Source organism: Somniosus microcephalus, chromosome 11 (assembly GCF_052327205.1).
Source record: "Somniosus microcephalus isolate GS21.2 chromosome 11, FLI_Smic_1.0, whole genome shotgun sequence".
Lineage (NCBI taxonomy): Eukaryota > Metazoa > Chordata > Chondrichthyes > Squaliformes > Somniosidae > Somniosus > Somniosus microcephalus.
In genome coordinates, this window is record NC_140997.1 from 202487118 (window position 1) to 202512476 (window position 25359).

The 25359-nt window shown below is 43.7% G+C and overlaps 1 protein-coding gene across 5 annotated transcripts in view; it reads right to left on the reverse strand.

The window, feature by feature from the left end:
- hdac11 (histone deacetylase 11) overlaps window positions 1-25359 on the reverse strand; it is a 125127-nt gene that overhangs the window by 24732 nt on the left and 75036 nt on the right. For all 5 annotated transcript variants that reach the window (XM_086001707.1, XM_086001708.1, XM_086001709.1 and 2 more), the window contains one exon: window positions 23267-23329. In XM_086001707.1, the coding sequence (XP_085857833.1) occupies window positions 23267-23329 (63 nt within the window). The remainder of the gene's footprint in view (window positions 1-23266; window positions 23330-25359) is intronic.

Consider the following 25359-nt stretch of genomic DNA (forward strand, 5'->3'; position numbering starts at 1 on the left):
TTTTGCGCTAGTTTAAAAAACCATAACGCTAGAAGCAGGTCACGCCCCCAGGGTGAATTAATCACCACTGGGAGTTTCAGCTAATTTGCAGGCCTTGGAGGCGGCTCGAACAATTAAGCTGGTTCTTGTGGGCACAAGGAAACTAATAGGAATGCTTTAAAAGTTTTTGAATATATTTTTTTAAATTTACTAAGAAACTGACTTCTCTATCCCATTATAACTAGGATTTGGAAGCAAAATACTGCAGATGCTGGAAATCTGAAATATAACAAAAAATGCTGGAAATACTCAGCAGGTCAGGCGGCATCTGTGGAGAGAGAAACGAAAGGTCATCGACCCGAAACGTTAACTCTGTTTCTCTCTCCACAGTTGCTGCCTGACCTGCTGAGTATTTCCAGCATTTTCTGTTTTGATAACTCGGAGATGGTTCTGTATATTTTTTTAAAGTAATTTTCAGTAATTTAAAATCGGGTTACACAGGAGTGGTAGATTGACACCGTGATTGAAAATGCTTATTTTTTGTGATAAACCCATTTTCAGCTGTATTAATCAAACTGCACCTAGTTACCTCTCTTAAATATATCAAGGAATATTTTTAAAGCAAATAGTTTTTTTTTTTAATTACGTTTTAAAATGCTGCCCGATTGCGCTGGTTCGTGGCAGATTTTTCATTCGGGGATATGCAAATGAGTTTGAGCGGAAACTCGAGAGAAAAAAAAACACTTCTCGAAACAGGCGCAATTTGCATCTGTTTCATCAATTGCGCCAAAGCCGAAACTCTACCCCAGGATTTTTTAAACTGTGTTCAGATGCACACAAGTCTCAACGTAGACTGTTCAATTCATACATTGCCACAAATCAAACAAAATTACCAGAGCATTACTGAGAACCAGTAAATGGTGTTATTTCACAAACATTGAATCAGGTACTGAGCGTAGGTTGACACCAGGTGGCCATTAACAGGCCGTGGACACCGCACAAACCTGCAGTGCAGAGAGCTGACTGCACTAAAATGCAAGTTCAGCTCACTTAAATAAATCTGTGGCACTAGAAGCTCAGTAAATTCAAGAGGTCAGTTATCCGTTGCCAGCAGTTCTTAAAGAGCTGCCGATCACCCTTAAAGTTGTACTGCCCTTCGAGAGCGAGAGAAATGGCGGCTGCAAGGAGGGCACACATTAGAACAGCACCATTTAATTGACGTGCTGCTGGAGGAAATCCTCCGAAAAGATTAAACTTTTTGCAGCTGAGAGCTACCATCCAGGTAACAGCTGTACCAGAGCAGCCTGGATGAAGACCAAGACTGGGATTTTCCGTGGTGGTAGCGGGCGCGATCAATGGCGGGTCGGGTGAAAAAGTTGGGTTTTTTGACAGCGGGTCAGGAACCCTCCGTTAACTCACTCCCATAGTTGTATCTGCCAGCGTGGAGCTGACTCGACCTGCAGCAGCAGGGGACCCAATTGAAATCATTATGAGGTACTTTACAGGCACTTTACAAGAGCCTTTCTCCCCCTACTTTTTAAATTTCCCTGCATGGCCACGGGATTCACACAGCTCGGGAACCACGCCTGTCAACCTGAGGCGTGAGTTCCGTGGCCATTGCTCCAGCTGATTACTTGACAGCATGGAAAACAAACCAAAATAAAAACGTGTTGATTATATCAGCTAACAGATTGATGGAGATTCTGTTCTACTTGAAAAGCTTCTGGTAAATGTTAATTTTTCACTGGCCATTCTCGGCTGTTGCCTTTCAGCTCAACAGTGAATTGATCTGCGCTATAAAAAAATGACATATACCATTCAAATAAATTTTTGTGTTGTTTCTGGTCAGGTTTTTCTCACAGTATACTGTGATTGTCCAGTTACACATTAAATCAAATCATCAACCATAACAATTTTATTCTCATCACTCATTCCACTGATCCAATTTGCTTTCAGTCCTTGAATATGACTAATTTAATTTTTCAGTCTGAGACTTTAGGGTGAATTTCTGCAGCGGTTCTATCACTCGCCCATTGATAACTTCAACGGAAGAGCTGCAGAAATCCCAGAAACACATTGTAAACACTATTTACACTGTCAGAGATTCTGCAGCTCTTGCTAAGATTGTAAATCCACCCCTTTATAAGTACATTAAAAATCTGCTTAATTTTTTATATAACCTATACACATACCTTTTAGTTGTACCAGTTACTGATACAAAAGTCTATGGATTTGTGACTAAAACACTAATAACTTCCCAATTAATATACTTTTTTAATTGTTTTTGATCGTATTTGTAGATGGAGTCATATTACTTGATAATTTTATTTAAATATTTTTGTCACTCATATATAACTTTTATTATATTATTGTACAGTAAAGATTCAACACCCACTATGTTAGATTAAACATAAATTTAATGTGGCCATGGTCCCTTTAAGGATCCAAGCTTAAAACTCATCATGAGTGACATCACCAGAGCGCGCCATCTAATTGGGCCAGGTAACGCGCTGGGCAGGCTTAATAGGCCCTATTAAGGTAAGTTCATTTTGTACAGCGGGATGGAGCCAGCGGCGGGGTCACGACCCGCCACAGACACCGTCCGCACCGGACCCACCAAGATAAGGAAGATCCCGGCCCAAACCTTTCAGCAGCTCGGGATTTGGGGCTGAATGGAGGGAGAGGAGGCCACTAAATGGTCCATCCCCTCCATTGGGTGAGTTCAGGCCCTTTACCGCCATCTTCCACAGGAGCAAATAGGAGGGAAATCTACCAGGGATACTTATTTTATTAAAAAATCTGTAACCTTTCCAGACTATATTACCTTCAAAGTCACAATTACAGTGGACTCCAAAATGGCCTAGAAGATCAAGACGTAGAATCAGTTTGGGTGGAGATAAGAAATAATAAGGGTAAAAAGTCACTGGTGGGAGTGGTCTACAGGCCCCCCAAACAGTAGCCAAACTGTAGGACAGAGAATAAATCAAGAAATAATAGAGGCTTGTAAGAAAGGTATGGCTATAATCATGGGAGATTTTAATCTTCATATCAATTGGATAAAGCAAATTGGCAAAGGTAGACTTGAGGACGAGTTCTTAGAGTGCATACGGGATGGTTTCTTAGAACAATATGTTGTGGAACCAACCAGGGAGACTATTTTAGATCTGATAATGTGTAACAAGGCTGGATTAATTAATGATCTCGAAGTGAAGGATCCTCTTGGGAAGAGTGATCATAGCATGGTAGAATTTCAAATTCAGTTTGAGGGTGAAAAAGCTAGGTCTCAAACTAGTGTCCTGAACTTAAACAAAGGTAATTACAAAGCTATGAAGGCAGACTTGGTTAAAGTGGACTGGGAAAATATATTACAGGGTAAGACCGTAGAAAAGCAGTGACAAACATTTAAGGGGATATTTCATAACTCTCAGCAAAGATATATTCCAGTGAGAAAGAAAGACTCTAAGAGAAGGATGAACAATCCGTGGCTAAGTAAAGAAGTAAAGGATGGTATCAAATTGAAAACAAAAGCATACAATGTTGCGAAGAATAGTGAAAGGCCAGAGGATTGGGAAATTTTTTTAAACCAGTAAAGGTCGACTAAAAAGAGAGAGAAGATAGCTTATGAGAGTAAGCTAGCAAGAAATACAAAAAACAGGCAGCAAGAGCTTCTACAGGTATATAAAATGGAAGAGAGTAGCTAAAGTAAACGTTGGTCCCCTAGAGGATGAGTCTGGGGAATTAATAATGGGAAACAGGGAAATGGAGGAGATCGTGAACAAATATTTTGTATCAGTCTTCACAGTAGAAGACATTAAAAGCATCCCAATATTGGATAATCAAGGGGCTATTGGGGTAGGGATGGAACTTAAAACAATCACTATCACTAGAGAGAAAGTACTAGGCAAACTAATGGGACTAAAGGTGGACAAGTGCCCTGGACCCGATGGCGTGCATCCTCGAGTCTTAAAAGAGGTGGCTGCAAAGATAGTGGATGCATTGGTTGTAATCTACCAAAATTCCCTGGATTCTGGAGAGGTTGCAGCGGACTAGAAAACCGCAAATGTAATGCCCCTATTTAAGAAAGGAGGGAGACAGAAAGCAGGCAACTATCGACCAGTTAGCCTAACATCTGTCATTGGGAAAATGCTGGAGTCCATCATTAAGGAAGTGATAGCAGGACATTTAGAAAATCATAATATAGTCAAGTAGAGTCAGCATGGTTTTATGAAAGGGAAATCATGTTTGACAAATTTGCTGGCATTCTTTGAGGATGTAACGAGCAGGGTGGATAAAGGGGAACCAGGGATGTCATGTATTTGGATTTCTAGAAGGTGCCACATAAAAGGTTACTACACAAGATAAGAGCTCATGGAGTTGGGGGAAATATATTAGCATAGATAGAGGATTGGCTAACTAACAGAAAACAGAGAGTTGGGATAAATGGGTCATTTTCAGGTTGGCAAACTGTAACTAGTGAGGTGCTGCAGGGATCAGTGCTGGGACCTCAACTATTTACAATCTATATTAATGACTTGGATGAAAGGACTGAGTGTAATGTAGCCAAATTTGCTGATGATACAAAGATAGATGGAAAAGCAAATTGTGTGGAGGATGCAAAGAATTTCCAAAGGGATATAGATAGGCTAAGTGAGTGGGCAAAAATCTGGCAGATGGAGTTTAATGTGGGAAAATGCGAGGTTATCCACTTTGGTAGGAAAAATAAAAAAAGCACCTTATTATTTAAATGGGGAGAGATTACAAAATGCTGAGGTACAGAGGGATCTGGGGGTCCTTGTACACGAATCACAAAAGGTTAGCATGCAGGTACAGCAAGTAATTGGAGTGTTGGCCTTTATTGCAAAGGGAATGGAGTATAAAAGTAGGGAAGTCCTGTTACAACTGTACAGGGCGTTGGTGAGACCACACTTGGAGTACTGCGTACACTTTTGGTCTCCTTATTTAAGGAAGGATATACTTGCATTGGAGGCAGTTCAGAGAAGGTTCACGAGGTTGATTCCGGAGATGAAGCGGTTGTCTTGTGAAGAAGAACGGTTGAGCAGGTTGGGCCTATACTCATTGGAGTTTAGAAGAATGAGAGGTGATTCTCATTGAAACATATAAGATTCTGAAGGGGCTTGACAGGGTAGATGCGGAGAGGATGTTTCCCCTCGTGGGAGAATCTAGAACTGGGGGCATAATTTCAGAATAAGGGGGCACCCAGTTAAATTGGAAATGAGGAGGAATTTCTTCCCTCAGAGGGTTGTGAATCTGTGGAATTCTCTTCCCCAGAGAGCGGTGGAGGCTGGGTCATTAAATATATTTAAGGTGGAGATAGACAGATTTTTGAATGATAAGGGAGTCAAGGGTTGTGGGGAGCGGGCAGGGAAGTGGAGTTGAGGCCAAAATCAGGTCAGCCATGATCTTATTGAATGGCGGAGCAGGCTCGAGGGGCCAAATGACCTACTCCTGCTCCTACATCTTATGTTCTTATGCAGAAGAATTCACCAAAAGAAGTTCTTTTTAAAAAAATCTACATTTCCTGAGAGCATAAATCAGACACCGTCAGTGCTCACATTCCCCTTCAGAAATTTCTGAATCCACCAGTGTAAAAAATATATAGCACTTTAGCTTTTTCCTGCACTACAAATAATGGAATATTGGGTAGGCCTGTCAGCAAACCATGGCAAGTCTGTTTTCACGTCATAGGCAAGAAGTTTGGGTTTTGGTTTTTGCAGAAAAAAAGGGGACAATTAGTAAAATTGATCCCCAAAACATTGGTAAAAATCCTAGAGAATAAAAATGTACTTTCAACTTATTTAGTCACCCTGAAGCAGTGGTCCTAGTCAGAGACTTATTTTCAGGGCTGTATAAATTGTTCCTTGGTTTTTTCAATGTCAGCTTTTTGCAAGTTTTCTAAGTTGGTGTGTATGTCATCGTATTCATGGGTTTTGATGTACAGTTAGTTGATGAAGGGCTTATTTGGCAAGGGAATTGAGCACATGTTGTGCTTTGGCTATTTCAGGTAATGAACTAAATGTATCATCTATTACAGTTTCCCTTCTAACTCCTGCTGAGTGACTGGTTCCTTGTGGAGACAAGTGTTCTTTCTCCTGGTCAGCTAATGTTCTGCTACTGGTTCCTGCTGCCTGCCTTCTGCTTGCTACATAAGACCTTTTATGTTTAAAGGGCAGAAAAGGCAACAATAATTGTGGTCACCTTGGCCAGAGAGTTCTGGATTCTTCTGTTTATTTTTATCATTCTTTGGAATGCGTGGATCGCTGGCGAGGCTGGCATTTATTGCCCATTCCTGGTTGCCCTTCAGGAGGTGGTGGTGGCCCTTCTTTTTGAACCGCTACAGTCCACGTGGTTAAGATGCTCCCATAATGCTGTTAAGTAGGGAGTTCCAGGATTTTGATCCACGGTACACTGGTGGTGGAAGAGGGTGGATGTTTAAGCTAGTACAAGAAGTGCTGATCAAGTGGATGGCTTTGTCGTGGATGGTGTCGAGCTTCTTGAGTGTTGTTGTAGTTACACCCATCCAGGCAAGTGGAGAAACATAGAGATAGGAACAGGAGTAGGCCATTCGGCCCTTCGAGCCTGCTCCGCCATTCAATGAGATCATGGCTGATCTTCGTCTGAGATCATAGCTGATCTTACCAGTTCAGTACCCCGTCCCCGCCTTTTCTCCGTAACCCTTAATCCCCTTAGCCTTCAGAAATATATCCAATTCTCTCTTGAAAATATTTATTGAATTAGCCTTCGCAGCCCTCTGTGGCAGGGAATTCCACAGGCTCACCACTCTTTGAGTGAAGAAATTCTTCCTCATCTCTGTTTTAAATGATTTGCCCACTATTTTTAGACTGTGGCCCCTGGTTCTGTGCTCCCCGGCCATTGGAAACATTCTCTCTGAATTCAGCCTGTCCAGGCCTGCCATAATTTTATATGTTTCGATGAGATCACCTCTCAATCTTCTAAACTCCAGTGAGTACAAGCCCAAACTATTTAATCTCTCTTCGTAGGTCATTCCCGCCATTCCAGGTATCAGCCTGGTGAATCGCCGTTGCACTCTTTCCATGGCAAGAACATCCTTCCGCAGATGGGGTGACCAAAACTGTACACAATACTCCAGATGCGGTCTCACCAGCACCTTGTACAGCTGTAGTAAGGTATCCCTATTACTATACTCGAACCCCCTTGATATGAAGGCCAACATACCATTTGCCTTCTTAATCGCCTGTTGCACCTGCATGCTCTCCTTCAGTGACTGGTGCACAAGAACACCCAGGTCCCTCTGCACTTCCCCATCTCCCAATCTATTGCCGTTTAGATAATAATCTACCCTCCTGTTTTTACCCCCAAAGTGGATAACCTCGCATTTATCCACATTATAGTGCATCTGCCACGTATCCGCCCATTCCCCCAACCTGTCCAAATCGCACTGTAGCCTCCTGACATCCTCATCAGAGCCCACCCCTCCTCCTAGTTTAGTGTCGTCAGCGAATTTGGAAATATTGCATCCAATTCCCTGATCCAGATCATTTATATATATTGTGAACAGCTGGGGTCCCAGGACAGATCCTTGCGGCACCCCGCTGGTCACTGCCTGCCACTCCGAAAACGAGCCGTTTATTCCAACTCTCTGTTTTCTATCCGCCAGCCAGTTCTCTATCCACGTTAATACTTTGCCCCCAATCCCATGAGCCTTAATTTTGCATGATAATCTTTTGTGTGGAACCTTATCGAAGGCTTTCTGGAAGTCAAGGTACACCACATCCACTGGCTCTCCCCCATCTATTTTACCAGTTACTTCCTCAAAAAATTCCAGCAGATTAGTCAAACACGATTTACCCTTTGTAAATCCATGTTGACTCTGTCCGATCCTTTCCCCATTTGTCAAGTGCTCCGCTATTTTATCCTTAATAATGGACTCTAGCATTCTGCCCACAACCGATGTAAGGCTTAATGGTCTATAATTCCCTGCTTTCTCTCTACCCCCCTTTTTAAATATTGGGGTAACATTAGCTACCCTCCAATCCACGGGTACTGTTCCCGAGTCAATGGAGTTCCGGAAGATGATCCTTAGAGCATCTGCTATCTCCAGGGCCACCTCCTTAAGTACCCTAGGATGTAGTTTATCAGGCCCCGGGGATTTGTCGGCCTTCAGTCCCCTCAACTTACCCAGCACCATATCCCTAGAGATACTAATTTCTGTCAGCTCCTCCCTCTCATTAGTCCCTATGTTTGCCGATATTCCTGGGAGGTTATTTGTGTCCTCCTTTGTGAATACAGAACCAAAGTATGAGTTTAATTGGTCTGCCATTTCCTTATTCTCCATTATATATTCTCCCGAATCGGACTGCAAGGGACCGACTTGGGATTTTACCAGTCTTTTCCTCCTGATATACCGATAAAAGCTTTTGCAGTCTGTCTTTATGTTTGCTGCAAGTTTACTTTCGTATTCTATTTTCCCCTTCCTGATTAATCCCTTTGTCCTCTTTTGCTGTATCTTGTACTGCCCCCAATCTTCCGGTCTGGTGCTTTTTTTTGCCAGTTGATATGCCCTTTTTTTTGATTTTATGCTGTCCCTAATTTCCCTCGTTATCCACGGTTGAGTCACCTTTTTAGGTTTATTTTTGTGCCAAACTGGTATAAACATGTTCTGGAATTCTTCCATTCTATCTTTGAATGCTTGCCATTGTCTATCCACTGTCAATCCCCCCAGAAACACCACCCAATCAATCTTACCCAATTCCCGTCTCATACCCTCGTAATTCCCTTTATTTAAGTTCTGGACCTTAGTCTCTGATTCAATTTCCTCACTCTCCATCTCGACTGAGAGCTCGATCATATTATGATCGCTCTGACCCAAGGGGCCTCGTACAAGAAGATTGCTGATAAGTCCCTTCTCATTGCACAATACCCAGTCTAAAATGGCCTGATCTCGAGTCGGCTCCTCGACATATTGGTCCAGATAACCGTCCCGAAAACATTCCAGGAATTCCTCCTCCTCAGAATTTTTACTAATTTGGGTAGTCCAATCAATATGTAAATTAAAGTCACCCATGATGACAGCTGTGCTCTTATCGCACGCTTCTCTAATTTCCCTTTTTATGCCTTCCCTCACCTCCATATTACTATTTGGAGGCCTATATATCACACCCACTAACGTTTTCCTCCCCTTGCTATTTCTCATTTCTACCCATACAGATTCCGTTTCATCCGAGTTAATATCCTTCCTTTCCATTGCATTAATCCCCTCCTTTACCAGCAATGCTACCCCACCTCCCCTACCTTTTTGCCGATCCTTCCTAAATATTGTATATCCCTGGATGTTAAGTTCCCAGCCTTGCCCACCCTGCAGCCACGTTTCTGTAATCCCAATCAAATCATACTTGTTTACCTCTATTTCCACAACTAATTCATCCACCTTGTTCCTAATGCTTCTAGCATTAAGATACAAAGCCTTCAGGCTTGCTTTTTTCACACTCTCATTATGAATTAGTTTGGCCCTTTGTGTTTCTCTCCTTTGCTTATTGCTTCTCACCTTTCTACCATCTATTTCCGACTTCATATGACTTCCCTCTTTTCCACTACCTAGGTTCCCATCCCCCTGCCAAATTAGTTTAAATCCTCCCGAACCGCCCTAGAAAATATTACCCCGAGGACATCGGCTCCCTCACAGTTCAGGTGTAGACCGTCCCCTTGGTACAGGTCACTCCTCCCCAAGAACTGGTTCCAATGCCTCAAGAATTTAAATCCCTCTCCCTTGCACCACTGCTCAAGCCACGTATTTAGCTTATCTATCTTACTCTCTCTAAACTTATTAGCTCGTGGCACTGGTAGCAATCCAGAGATTACTACCTTTGAGGTCCTACTTTTCAATTTAGCTCCTAACTCCCTAAATTCAGCTTGTAGGACCTCCTCCCTCTTTTTACCTACATCGTTGGTACCTACATGTACCACGACAACTGGCTGATCCCCCTCCCCCTTCAGAATGCTCTGCACCCGCTCCGAGACATCCTTGACCCTTGCACCAGGGAGGCAACATACCATCTTGGAGTCTCGGTCTCGGCCACAGAAACTCCTGTCTATCCCCCTTACAATTGAATCCCCTATCACTATAGCCCTATCCCTCTTTTTCCCGCCCTTCTGTGCAGCAGAGCCAGTCATGGAGAGTATTACATCACGCTTGTGGTAGGTGGTAAAGAGGCTTTAGGGAGTCAGGAGGTGAGCCACTCGCCACAAAAATACACAGCCTCTGACCTGCTCTAGTATCCATGGCATTTATGTAGCTATTTCAGATGAGTTTCTGGTCAATGGGTTTCTGGTGATCCCCGGGATGTTGATGGTGGGGGGACTCGATAATGCTAATGTCATTAAATGTTAGAGAAGCGGTTAGGCTCGCTCCTGCTGGAGACAGTCATTGCCTGGCACTTGTCTGGCACAAATGTTACTTGCTAATTATCAGCCCAATCTGGATGTTGTCCCAGTCTTGTTGCATGCGGGCATGGACTGCTTCATTATCTAAGGAATTGCGAATGGACCTGAACACTGTGCGATCATCTGCGAACAGCCCCACTTCTGACCTTATGATGGAGGGAAGGTTATTGATGAAGCAGCTGAAGTGGTTGGGCCTAGGACACTGCCCTGAGGAACTCCTGCAGGGATGTCCTCGGCTGAAGTAATTGGCCTCCAACAATTACAACCATCTTGCTTTCTCCCAGGTATGACTCCGGTCAGTGGAGAGTTTTCCTCCTGATCCGCATTGACAGTTTTACTGGGGCTCCTTGGTGCCAAACTCGGTCAAATACTGTCTTGATATAAAGGGCAATCACTCTCACCTCACCTCTGGAATTCAGCCCTTGTGTCCATGTTTGGACAAAAGGCTGTAATGAGGTCTAGAGCCAAGTGGCCTTGGTGAAACCCAAACTGAGCATCAGTAAACAGGTTATTGGTAAGTGCCACTTAATAGCACTGTAGATGACTCCTTCCATCACCACTGATGACCAAGAGTAAGCCGATAGGACGGGAATAGGCCGGATTGGATTTGTCCTGCTTTTTGTGGACAGGGCAAACCTGGACAATGTTTCACATCATCAGTTAGCTGCCAGGGTTGTAGCTGTACTGGAACAGTTTAGCTAGGGGGGGGGGGGGGGGTAGCTAGTTCTGGAGCACATGTCTTCAGCAGTAGAGTCGGGATGTTGTTGGTGCCCGTAACCTTTGCTGTGTCCAGTGCACTCAAGACGGTTACTGATGTCATGAGGAGTGAATCGAATTGGCTGAAGCCTGGCATCCATGATGGCAAGAACCTCACGAGAAGGGCTAGATGGATCATCCACTCAGCACTTCTGGCTGAAGATGGCTGCAAATGCTTCAGCCTTGTCTTCTGCACCACTGTGCTGGACTCCACCATTGATGAGGATGGGAATATTCATGGAGACTCCTTCTCCCATTAATTGCTTAATTGTTCACAACTGGATGTGGCAGGGTTTCTGAGCTTTGATGTGATCCGTTGGTTGTGGAATCATTTAGCACAATCTATAGAATACTGCTTTTGCTGTTCAGCATGCATGCAAGTCCTGTTTTGTAGCTTCACCAGGTTGGCACCTCATTTTCAGGTATGCCTGGTGCTGTTCCCAGCATGCTCTTCCACACTCCTCACTGAACTAGGGTTGGTCAGCTGGCTTGATGGTGATGGAGAAGTGAGGGCTTTGCCGGGTCAAGAGGTTACAGATTGTGGTAGTAACAATTCTGCTGCTGCTGATGGTCCACAACACCTCAATGATGCACAGTTTTGAGCTGCTAGATCTTTTCTTAATCTATCCCACTTAGCACGGTGGTAGTGCCATACGATGGAGGGTATCCTCAGTGTGAAGATGGGACTCCGTGAGGATGTTCGGTGGTCACTTCTACCAATGCTGTCATGGAAAGCTGCATCTACAACAGGTAGATTGCCGAGGGCAAGGTCAAATAGGTTATTCTCTAGCGTTAGTTCTCTCACCACCTGCCACAAGCCCAGTCTGGCAACTATGTCCTTCAGGAGTCAACCAGCTCGGTCAGTGGTGGTATTACCGAGCCACTCCTGGTGATGGATATTGAAGACTCCACCCAGAGTATATTCTGTGCCCTTGTTTATTTAGTGCTTCCTCCAAGTGGGTTCAACATGGAGTAGTACTGATTTACCAGCTGAGGGAGGGCAGAAGGTGGTAATCAGCAGGCGGTTTTCTTGCACATGTTTGACTTGAAGCCATGAAACTTCTTGGGATCCAGAGTCAATGTTGAGGACTCCCAGGGCCACTCCCCTTGATTGTATAGCATTGTGCCTCGATTTCTAGTGGATCTGCCCAGCCGGTAGGACATAACATACCCAGGGATAGGTGATGGAGAAGTCTGGAACTTTGGCAGATAGGTATGATTATGCCCCAAAATTTAGTACAATCCACAAGCAAAAACAGCTGACTAACACAGAAACAATGGCTCAGAAATTCAGGTCTCCACGGGCGAGTACGCATGGGATACTCACCCGTAAGCCCAATGGAAGTGCCGGTTTCGTGCATGCACTGCGCATGCGCAGGAAGCCGGCACTTCCGTTCGCTTGAAAGAAGGGGTTCAGAAGTCGAACGCGTGCGCAGGAGAGGCAGCGCGTGTGCATCGAACTTACGTTTTTTTTGCAGATTTTCCCGGGAGGGTAAGTCTCCAGAAGTTAGACATGTAAAAAGCAGGCGCAAGGCCTGCTTTTTACAAGGTAAGTGGTGAATTTATTAAAATTAAAACATTTTTTCCACAGGTTTATTATTTTTAAATACTTTAAAGAAAGGTAAGTTTATTTTTCGCCCCGTTAGAAAATGTAATTAATTTTTTCAAAAATTTTAATTGTTTAAAATAGTTATTTCATGTAATTTATAGTTTATTTTAAAAATGTGATTTAAAAAAAATTATTTGAAGATTTAGTGATGCTTTGGGGCTTATAGTATTTATAGGTTTGACCCGGTCAAACTTATGAATGAAGCATTCCCTGCTGCCATTGGCTCTCCATGGCCCACGTGATCCCAGGGGACGCATCGAACTAACTGCGCCCCTGGGATATGCAAGCACTGCGTGCCGGCAGTTGGAGGAGGCCCAGGATCGGAATTTCACAGGGGCCCACAGCTCAACGGCCGGCGCGCAAAGCAAGTGCAAGTCAGGGGCTTGCACCCGCGGGAAGCCCCCGACCCAAATTTCTGGGCCATTATTGGGCCAGTAATTCTGGTCCCAACGCGCGAGTACGGACGGTGTACTCACGCGTGGGCCCGTTGGAAGTGCCGGATTTCAGCATGCACAATGCATGCGCGGGAAACCGGCATTTCCTCCAAGGGGTTCAGAGGTCCAACGCGTGCGCGCAGGACTCTGCGCGCACGCGTTGAACTTCCTTCTTTTTGACAGGTTTGCGCGTGTGCAAGGGCCTGAACTTTTTAGACATATAAAAAGGAGGCGTAAAGAGTGGATTCTTGAAGGTAAGTGGTCTATTATTTAAAATTATTACATTTTTTCCACAGCTTCATTGTTTTTAAGGACTTTACAGTAAGGTAAGTTTATTTTTAGACCCGATTTCGTAAAAAATTATTCTTTTCAAAAATTTTATTAATTGTTTAAAATAGTTTTTTAAAGTTATTTATAGTTTATTTAATTATTGGGATGTTTTTTAAAATTTTATTTAAAGTTAAACTAGTCTTTTGGGCGCCCGTACTTTTCATGAGTTTGACAGTCTTTACTATCAAACTCATGAACGACGTTTCCCCTCCCCTGATTGGCTGCACAGTGCTAGCCTGATCCCAGTCGGCACATCGCACTAACTACGCCGCTGGATCAGGTAAGCACATCGCGCCGACATCGGAACCGGGCCTGTGACAGGAAATGCAAGCAGGCCCGGGCTTCAGATGTCGGCGCGCCGGGTGAGTGCACATCGGGGGCTTGCACGCGCGGCAAGCTCTCGATCCTAATTTCTGGCCCATTATGTTTACTTGCTGGGAAAGTATTGACTGTGCTTCTGAATGATAATTGGAATTTTTTTATTCAAGTTACATTATTGAAATCTATTTTAAAGCAATCAGTTATGACAGGTTTAGGTGATAAATATGAAATCATTGAAATATGTTGGTGTTCCTCCACTGACAATTTTACATTGATTGTCGGTGTTCCACTGTCTACAATCATTCAATGAATCTGAGCATTCGTATCACACTAAATTATAAATTATCATTTGCGTTCGTGTTTATTCAGTGCAGAGAAGATACTCGTTGCCTCGGATAGGAATCTAGGATTGCTTTATTTATAAATTGCATTTTTGTTTCTTGTGTAACACCTCCGTAACATCGCCCGTCTCCGCCCTTGCCTCAGCTCATCCGCTGCCGAAACCCTCATCCATGCCTTTGTTACCTCTAGGCTTGACTATTCCAACACACGCCTGGCTGGCCCCCCACATTCTACCCTACGTAAACTTGAAGTCATCCAAAACTCTTCTGCCCGTGTCCTAACTCGCACCAAGTCCCATTCGCCCATCACCCCTGTGCTCACTGGCCTACATTGGCTCCCAGTTAAGCAACGCCTCGATTTCAAAATTCTCATCCTTGTTTACTCCTGTGAAGCGCCTTGGGATGTTTTACTACGTTAAAGGTGCTATATAAATACACATTGTTGTCGTGTGCTTAAAAAAAATTGTTCCTTTGTTTAGTTCGTTCCTAAATAATTTTTTTAATTTTACTGCAATCATTTGCATAATAATTTGTTTATGTTCTTGTGATCAGACTTAAGGGTGATAAAGGAAGTGAAAATCTTGACGTTACCGTAGTTTAGTAAATTGGCTGTGTTAAAGTCATTATAAATGCATCATATCTTTATAGTAACATTTAATGACCATTATGTTGTCTAACTCAAGAAAAAAAATCATTCAATGTCAATTTTTTCTTTCACTGACCTGAAATTTTAGCAGAAGGTCATTCAGCCCTTCTTGTCTGCAATGAATTTAGGCTTCCCTCAAATTTTTCAACGTTCTCCCCATAAACTTTATTCTTCTTCTTCTGCAGTTATCCTGTGCATTTTGAATGCTGCAATTATCCTGTGCATTTTGAATGTTGCAATCAATTTAGCATCAATTATCAGTCAATGCTAAATAAATTGCAGCATTCAAAAAGGCAGAGCAGTCCACATTTCAATAAAGCTTTGAATGAGAACGTTTCCTCTAATCTCTCTCCTTAGATGTCTAGTGCACATCATCAAATAAGCTATAACTGGAAATGATCCACTATTGCAAATTTTGAGCTCTCCGTACCTCTTTCCAACTGGTTATTCAACAAAGCAAAGAAAAACATCCCAATATATTCCACAGGGAATACAAGGGAGAAAATGAACCGAGTCAAAGAAAGACATATTAAAAAGAGGGGTGACCAAAAGCTTGGTCAAACAGGTCAGATTTAATAAAGGTCTTAATGGAGAAGGCCTTGATAGCTGAAGGCACTCACCCATAATGTGACACTTCATCCTCCCCACTTAATTTGCAAACTGCATTTCGACAGTAAATACAACAAGTGTGAAGTTGTGCCTAAAAATAGTTTCGTACTGGGGCCCAGTACCACCCCCAACACAGCCAGACTCCCAAACTTCTCAGCACTGTGACATCCTGGGCCCTACCGCCCCCACAACACAAGGCTCCTATTCCCCACAGTGATGGCATGGAAGAAATATACCTGTGGATACTTCCTAAAACAAAGCAAGAGTTAATTAAAAACGCACACAAGCAATAAAAAAAACTACAAAGCAAGTTATGTATCAGGGACTCGAGATTTTTGATCAAATGCCAAGCTTTTTGAATACATTTAAACACCCTAATTTCAAGATGGAATTGAGCTATTATAGTTTTAAATAAATCATAAGATAAGGAAAAGCATTTAGCCTAGACCTCCAGAAGGAAAAATATACAATACTCCCATAGCAGCAGTCAACTGGATCTTGAATGCCCACTATCCCTCCAAATGATGATTACTCATTAATTTTAAGAAATACTTCTGAACATCTGACTAAATTCTTCTTTCATCAATGTCAACCCATGCTGTGGCTTACCTTGAAGTAATGCCCTGGATTTACCATCTGCTTTCAAGACTGCAACCCCAGTTTCTGTGGTTCAACCTCGTAGATCAATTCTTATGACACGGAGGATCAGCTTTGTAGCATTTCTTTGAATTGCCTCCAAGGCTGGAATATTTCCCTCGAGTATAGTTGACCAACACTGCACACCGCATGCAAGGCATGGCCACAACATTGTACAATTCCAGTATGACCGTCCCTATATTTTACTCATTCAGCAATGCAGTTCGGCATTATGTTCCCACTATGGATTGCTGCTTAACATTGATTTGACGTAAGAGATTATGTAATAACAAGTAAATAATTTTTGATATACTGGGAAGTTGTAATGTGCGCATTGGTTAAAATAAAGGGAAAAAATCTAAATGTAAACAATGGTTCAGCACATCATTCCACAATGTACGAGGAGTTAAAAAGAGGATAATTTGTGAGCACGATTCCCTACAGAATAGATTCCTTATCTCACCACCTCCTCTAGGGAAAGTACAGATTGGAGGTGCTGATTGTAGTGTCCGTGTGTTGATAAAGACACTGAAGACAGGAGTTGGTTCATAGGTGTTTACTAAGCAAAGTCTGGGGGGGGGGGTTCTAACGGATATACACAATATACAGGCTTATATAGCCCGAGTGGCCATTACCGGCATTACAGCACACCTGGGGCTCTTAAAGGCACATACACTACAATTCCTCCCCTTTTAGCTAACCAGTACATATTTTAAGTAATTATTAATTACATGTTATAAGAAAAATAATATATACATTGCTGTAGTTAATTAATTATAAGTCAGTCTCTCAGGAGGCTTCCTGACTCGGTCCGGATAACGCCTCGGGGGTGTAGTAGTTTCTGGTGGTGTAGTAGGTTCTTTTGGCAAGGCTGATTCGGCTTGAATGCCAGTGTCGGGTTCATCGGGTTCCAGTATCACCGGATCGGAGGTAGATATGGGTATCTCTACTTCATCGTTAGACGTATAGAGTTGTGGTGTAGGTTGTCCCTTTTCGGATGACTTTAATGATTTGGTCAGCATGGCGCCTTATTATGCTTTCTCCGATGTCCACGGTATACATCAGTGGTCCTAGTCGTGTGCAGATAGTTCCAGGCTGCCATTTCTCGGTACGGCAGTCCCGGGCCAAAACCTGTTGACCTATCTGGAAGGCCCTAGTTGGCCTTTCATTCATGCCTTGAAACTGCCGGTTCTCCACGTCCCTTCTGATGTTGGGCTTGACCAAATCCAGCCGGCATCTTAGGTTTCTATTGAAGAACATCATGGCGGGAGTTTGGTTGGTAACCATATGTGTTGCATTCCTGTATGCGAAGAAGAAGTTATCCACCTTGTGCTGAAGTTTTATGTCTTCATTACCCATGGCCTTGATGGCCTTCTTGAAGGTCTGGACAAACCTTTCCGCCAATCCATTGGTGGCGGGATGGTATGGGGCGGACGTCTAGTGCTTAACCCCATTGTTTTTTAAGAACTTCCTGAATTCTTCGGACACAAATTGCGGTCCATTATCAGAACATATCTGTTCCGGCAGCCCATTCCTGGCAAATATGGTCCTTAATACTGTGATGGTTTTTTCCGTGGTGGTGGAGGACATCTTTATTACCTCCGGCCACTTGGAGTGTGCATCCACCGCGATTAAGAACATTGAGTCCATAAATGGACCAGCAAAGTCGATGTGCACCCTTTGCCAGGGAGATGAGGGCCACTCCCATGGATGTAGAGGAGCTTGTGGTGGAGCGTTTTGGACCTTCTGGCATCCTAGGCAGCTCTTGGTCATTTCTTCGATGTCTCCATCGATACCTGGCCACCATACAAATGCCCTAGCTAGGTTCTTCATTTTCACTCCACCCAGATGCCCCTCGTGAAGCTCCTTTAGCACTTTATCCTGGAGTTTGGGTGGAATCACCACTCTGGATCCACACATCAAGGTTCCTCGGCACACTGACAGCTGTTCTCTTCTTTGCGAGAATGCTGGCAACAGTGGTTCGCCATGTGCTGGCCATCCCTTCACTATTAAATTGTAGACCCGTGAGAGAGTCGGGTCATTTCTCGTCTCCCTTTCAATGGCAGAATTTGTTACTGGTAGACATTCCACTATGGTAGAGTGGAACATCTCCACTGGGTCTACTGTAGGTGCCTCTTCTACCGTTGGCAACGGTAGGCGCGATAAACCATCAGCATTCCCATGCTGTTTTGATCCTTTGTATTCTATGTTGTATTGGTGTGCCCCTAGAAAAAGGGACCACCTCTGTAGCCTTTGCGCTGTCATAATGGGAACACCCTTTTTAGGGTTGAATATGGAGATGAGGGGTTGATGGTCAGTCAACAAGGTCAATTTTTGTCCGTGTAGGTAATGGTTGAATTTCTTCACTCCCCATACCAGGCTGAGTGCTTCCCTGTCGATTTGGGCATAGTTACGCTCAGCTGAGTTTAATGAGCGTGACGCAAAAGCTATCGGCCGTTCTGAGCCATCAGGGAATTTATGGGATAATACTGCTCCTATGCCGTAAGGGGATGCATTGCACGCCAGTCTGATTGGCAGTGATGGGTTGTAATGAGCCAAAACTTCTTCGGATGTGATTAAATCTTTGCATTTATGGAAGGCACGTTTACAGTCTTCGTTCCATTTCCAAATCACTCCTGTTTGTAGAAGTTCATTAAGAGGGTGTAGAAGAGTTGATAAGTTCGGTAAAAATTTATGATAGTAATTTATTAATCCCAGGAACGACCTTATTGGTGAAACATTTTCAGGTGCTGGGGCTTTTATGACCGCTTCAATTTTTTCAGGTGACTTATGCAACCCTTCCTTATTAATTATGTGGCCACAATATGATATTTGATTTTGGAAAAATTCACACTTGGGGCGATTTGCTCGTAGGCCCCGTTCTCTCAGCCTAGTGAGCACCTGCTCCAAATTGGCAAGGTGCTCGTTGTCGTTTTCTCCTGTTACAAGGATGTCGTCTAGGTAGCATTGAGTCCCCGGAATTCCTTGCAGGACTTGCTCCATAGCTCTTTTCCAGATAGCTGGAGCTGATGCTACTCCGAAAACCAGTCGATTGTACTGGTACAGGCCTTTGTGTGTGTTTATCGTGAGATACTTTTTAGAGGCCTCCTCAACCTCCATCTGTAGATATGCCTGTGCCAAGTCAATTTTGGTGAAACGTTTCCCTCCGGATAGTGAGGCGAAAATATCTTCTATCCTCGGAAGAGGATACTGTACTGTGTGAAGGACCGGGTTTACAGTCACCTTGAAGTCTCCACAGATACGAATTTTTCTCTGTTCTTCAGATTTATCATTATTCAATGCTTTTTTCATGACTGAAACGATGGGTGTTGCCCACTCGCTCCAATCTATTTTGGATAATACGCCTGCCTTTTCCAAATTCTCCAGCTCTGCATCGACTGCTGGACGAATTGCGTATGGCACCGGTCTTGCCTTAAAAAATTTGGGAATTGCTGCATCTTCCACTTTTATTGAGGCGGTGATGCCTTTCAAGGTTCCTAGTTTCTCTTGAAACACTTCTTTGGCGTTGGCCAAGAGGTCTTTCAATCGTTCAGGTATGATGTCATCATTGGGTTTTTTCTTACTGGTCACCGTCAGTGCCTGAATGGAGTGCCAGTCTAAACGTATCTTTCTGATCCATTCACGTCCCAACAACGGTGGACCACCATCTTGTAGAATGTATAAATACAACTTTTGTATTTCTTTGCCATTGTATACAACAGGCACCCTTATTTTTCCTTTGGGGTATATTTTCTGCCCCGTATATGTTTTTAAGATAATGGATGTGTCTTTTAGAGGTATATGCGAAAATAGCCTCTCGTAATCCCATCGATTTATTACGGTTAGAGCTGATCCTGTATCTAGCTCCATTTTAACTGGGGACCCTGCTATCGTGAGGGTAACCCAAATGGTTTGGTAATCTTTGGCAAGTACATTATGTAATTTGAGACAGCTTAGTCTCTTGTTTTCGGAGTCGCTATCGCTCTTCTGGTCTTCGGAGCTACTGTCCATCATCATTTGTACCTTCCTGTAATTTCCTTTATTGATTTTTTTTTTCTGTCTGTGGACTTATTTTGTCCAGATCGGCATACCCGTGCAATGTGTCCAATCTTTCCGCATTGCCTGCATGCTTTGTCCTTGAACCAGCAGTCCCTCTGGTTATGGGTGGATCTGCCGCAGCGATAACATCTTTCGAAACCCTGTGTCATTTCATGGGTGCCGAAGCCCTGTGTCTTTTGTTGTATCTCTGCAGCTCCTCTTGCTGCTGCTTCGTATGATACAGCCATACTGAAAGCTTTGTCCAATGTTAAATCTTTTTCAGAAAGCAGCCTTTTTTGTGTTCCTTCACTTAAGAGACCGCAGACGAATTTGTCTCGAAGATAATCTGCTAGTCCCGCCCCGAATTGGCAGTACTTTGATAGCTTTCTTAATTCGGTTAGGTAATTAGCGTTACTTTCATTCTTGTGTTGATTTCTCTTGAAGAATTTGAATCGTTCCGCTATCAGCAGCGGTGTTGGGTTTAAGTGCCCCTGCAGGGTATCAACAATTTCTTTAAAATTTTTGTCCTTTGGTTTGGCTGGAGTGATTAAATTTCGTAACAGCCCGTATGCCTTTGCGTCCATTAGGTTCAGCAGTACTGAAGCTTTTTTTTCATCTTCTATTCCATTTGCAGTGCAATATACCTCTACTCTTTCCACGTATGTGGTCCAATCCTCTATTTCGCTATCAAAAGCATCAATATTGCCAGACTTAGGCATTTCAGAAAAGATATGGCGCTTCCCGCGCTTTTCTTTCTTTTCTGCAGCAAAGATATGGCACTTCCCGCGCTTTCCCGCCGCTGCTGCCGATGACAACGCTTTTTCCCGCGGTTTCCGTTCTTTTTTTTAAAATTTATTTACAGTTGGAGACTCGTTCCCGCCGGACTTTCTCTCCAGGTCTGAACGCTGACCTGCTCGCAGCGCCGGCTGTCTCGAGTGCTCCCTCCCAGTCCGTTATTGCTTGCCTCCGATTTCGCTGCCTGTCTCAGCTGTAGAGCTAGCCGCTGGAGCCCCAGCCTGACGCCCAGGAAGGATTAGCGCAGTACCTGCCACCAGCTTGGCCAGCTGGTGAAACCACAGCTTCTCTCACTTTCTTGAGTCTTCTGGACGCCCGAGGAATCGATGTCCTTGAGGTGCTGCCGAATTGCAGGTAAGTCCGTTTCCACTTCGTCGCCACTGTAGTGTCCGTGTGTTGATAAAGACACTGAAGACAGGAGTTGGTTCATAGGTATTTAACTAAGCAAAGTCTTTGGGGGGGGGTTTCTAACGGATATACACAATATACAGGCTTATATAGCCCGAGTGGCCATTACCGGCATTACAGCACACCTGGGGCTCTTAAAGGCACATACACTACACTGATTACCACCACCAGGCAGTAGGAATAATGGGGGAGATATTAAAACACAGCGCCGCCCATTTCTCGCCAGCAGTTGAAAATCAAGGGGCACCTCGGCTGCCCCACTGATGCTTTAGGCCCGCTTGATGTCATATTCAGGCAGGCTTATAAATGAGCAAGCAGCCTGCCTGGAACAAGCATAGGCTGCTTAAATATGCAAATCGAAGTTCTACGCTGGTTGTAGGACCCTGATGACAAAGTTCAGGTACAAACAGGCAGACGCCATACATTTTCCGCCTAATTGTACCAGACATTGTGTGGCCTCGCCAGCGGTACTTAAAGTGACTGCTGGAGACTGCTCAAAAACAGCCCCATGAAATTTAGAGTTTTTATTTTTGTGGGCCCAAGAGGAGCAGGAGTTCCCTTCCTGGGCTCACAAATAAACTCCGGCCCGTTGATGGCCCTTTCGAGGCCCCCGCCCCACCCTACCTCCGGGATGGACTTCCTCCACCCACCCCCCCCAGACTTGACTTGTCAGCCAGCTCAGCATAGTAGCCGGCCAATTACCTGCCCTCCCCAACTCATGAGCAGCTGCTGGATACCCATTTGGCACCTGCAGCTCGTTAGTGGCATTTCAATGAGGTTCCAAGCCATTGCTCTGCCGACTTTGTGCTCGTTTTGGACGCAGGTCGAATTTCTCTGCCAATGAGTCAATCCAGGATACTGCTGTACACCTCCCAGTGTGTAGCCATCTACACAGTCACTGCCAGAAAAATGAAGCACAAAATATAGCAATGCTCTTTTGGCTTGGGGAAAGGACAATCACTTGATTTTATAAGACCAGTAGCACTGAATCAGAAACATTGGGCGCGATCTTGCCAGCCCTGGGGAGGCGGGCCTGCCGGGAAAGTGACAGAATATGGGGGCGGGTGCCCAACCCACCCCCAACCCGGCTCTGTGCCATCTTGCCAGGAGGCGAGTAGCCGTCCCGCACCGGGTCCCGTCTCCTTGGAGGCGGGAAGGGGATTACAGCCACTTAACTGCCTGTTACAGGTAGCTAACAGGCAGATAAGAGGATTATCCCCATTTTACCCACAGAAGTGCGGGCTTCCCAAAGGCTGCGAACCCCGCCAGGGTCACCGAGGCGAGTAGTGGGTCTGCGGGGGTCAGAGGGGTGCAAAAGTGCGCTGTGAAGGTAAGTGAAGGGTGCAAGTGTGGAGAGGTGAGTATGTGAGGTAAGTGAAAAGTGTTAGAAAAAGTTTACTTACCATTGTTTCTTCCTGCAGGCTTCAAGAGTTGGGGATGCGGAGAGTCTCGCATCTCTGCGGTAGAGATGACAGATGGCTGTTGCATTCTCCAATGCAACAACCATCTAATTTGTGCAAGAACTCATCAAACTACAGAGAATGTCAGTGTCTGACAGCTTCACAGAGCTGTCAAACGATGACAATTCATTTGTCAAAAATTTTTGACAGATGAAACGTCATACGCTGACGTTGTGTGTAACCGGCTTCCCCTTAATTGGCCTGCTAAGCCCGCTGTCCCGCCTCCAACGTGCCCCCATTGGCAAAGTCGCCCCCATTCTTTTTTTTGTACCAATTCACAAGGTAGCCTGCTCTATCAGAAAAATTGGTCATTTCTCAACACCGTTTATAACAGTACAAATCATTTGGCTACCTATCAGCCCATTTCTGACATGAATGTTTACAAACCAATTATCTCAGCAAGTGGGGGAAAAAAAAAGAGTAAACACTTTTCACTTTGTTATATAAAGATTGTGGTAAATTACCTGATGTGCATCCAAATCAATGATCATAGCCTTAGACACTCCTTCCACTCTATCAAACAAAAACTGCAACAAAAAGTCATAATTACACACAAACAAAGCAAAAGTAGCTGCATAACTACACACTTAGAATTACTGCACATAACATCATAGATTAACAGTTTTGTAATTTTTGAAGTACAGAGAAAATTTAAACAAAAGGGTACTAGACATATGAGAACAGTCAGGCAGTGTTACCAAGTAATAAAAAATATTTTTTATATTTGTCACATACAGGAAACTTTGCGCTATCCGGCACCGACGGGACCAAGCTGTTGCCGTTCCCTCAAAACTGCCGGACACTCCAGCTCTAATGTTGAAAGATACGGAGGCTTTTGAGCTCCGTATCTGTCAACAAACCCTGTTGCTTAGCAACAGCTTCTAAACAGTCCAAGCATCTCTGTAGCGTTTCTGTAGCTTAGCAACAGCTTCAGCAGACCTTGCAGAGCTTGACTGTTGAGGAAAAAAGCAACGAGAAGAAAAAAAAACTAACGAAAACGGCTCCTGATTTTTGCCGGTGGCTCTAGCATTCCGGACAGTTAAGCCTCCGGATAACACAAAGTTTCCTGTACTTTGAAATACAGGTGACCACTTGGATTTGAAATAAATTAGGGGAAATATAGACGCAATTATGAGGCGGACAGAAAAAGGAATAACAAAAACTTGGAGCAGAAAGAAGGGTGTTTTATAAAAGCAGAAATGCAAATGTGTCTCCACACAAGCAATTTCAAAAAAATGTTTAAAAATATTTGACCATAATAGAATACTTAGAGAAATGAATACTGCGAAGGTGACCACTATAATGCATGTCAGGGCACCAGGATTATTCCCTAATCCGTGATGTAACATGGGGCCTTTATTACCTACAGTACATGCTTACTGCAGCATTCACAGCTGTGCTGTCTCAGGTATAATACTGGTGGCCGAGTCACAGTTCAACAACACAAATTGGCAGGCCAGTAGCATTATAAACCATAAAACAAGATGGTTCCCATTCTTCAAAATAAAAAGATAGATGATTGTGGACTCTTGACACGCATCTCTCTGAGAGAATGTGATCTTATTCCATCATAAGGCTTCTCCTTGTCCTGCCAGATCTCATCAGTTCCTTTCAACAAAGGGCACATTATAGCAATACTGACATCTGCACAAAAGTAATAACTGTAATCTTTTTATTGGAAAACAAACTTTTGAAACTTCTCTTAATGAGCTGACCCTGCAAAAATGGGCCCAGTTACTTCAGTGCAGTGTGGGAGATCAGCACTTGCCAGCCATTCCCAGCACAGATTATGCCAATCTCGGCTATTGCGTAAAGTTTCCTTTGTACTGCTCCAACAATGAGAGACAGGAGTCAGATCTGGACAGATTCAACCTTACTGTACACAAAACATTCACTCAAATAACAGGGGCAGATCAACTGGTACAGAGTATTTTACCAGATTGTCTCAACTGGTCGACTGGTTAAATTGAGTGATTTATGTTGAACCTATAATGTGCTCTAATAAATAAAATGCTGAAAAGGAATTCTGATTTTCAGACAGCTGATATGGATTACATAGATGTAAAGATAATGTATAATGAAGTTGCTAACTGCTAAATATACACGTATCTAAATGGCATATATCAAAGTGCATGTACAAAGAAATGTATTTTTTGCTGATTTTTTTCATTGTTAATATTAAGGGTGTCAATACTGGAGAATTATCAGTGTTCAGCTTTTGGCATCCAGTGTCAGCATCAAGCCATAAAGGCCAGTGCAGCACAAACCATAAGCAAAGTAAAACACTCTGCTCTGCCCAAACAATGCACATGAATCCCAAACCTCCAAATAACATCCCTAATTGTTACACTTCCATTTCCTAGATTAAGCATCACTGTAACATTTGAATGAGACTGTCAGTGTACTTTCAATTACTGCTGAATTACAGATAGGTTTGAATCGTAGATTTATGTTCCCAGAAACTGGGTTAGGACTACCAAAACTCATGTCATGTAGAACTTTTTCCAATGATCGAGAAAGACAAGACTATCATTGCACAAGGAAGGCACACTTAAAC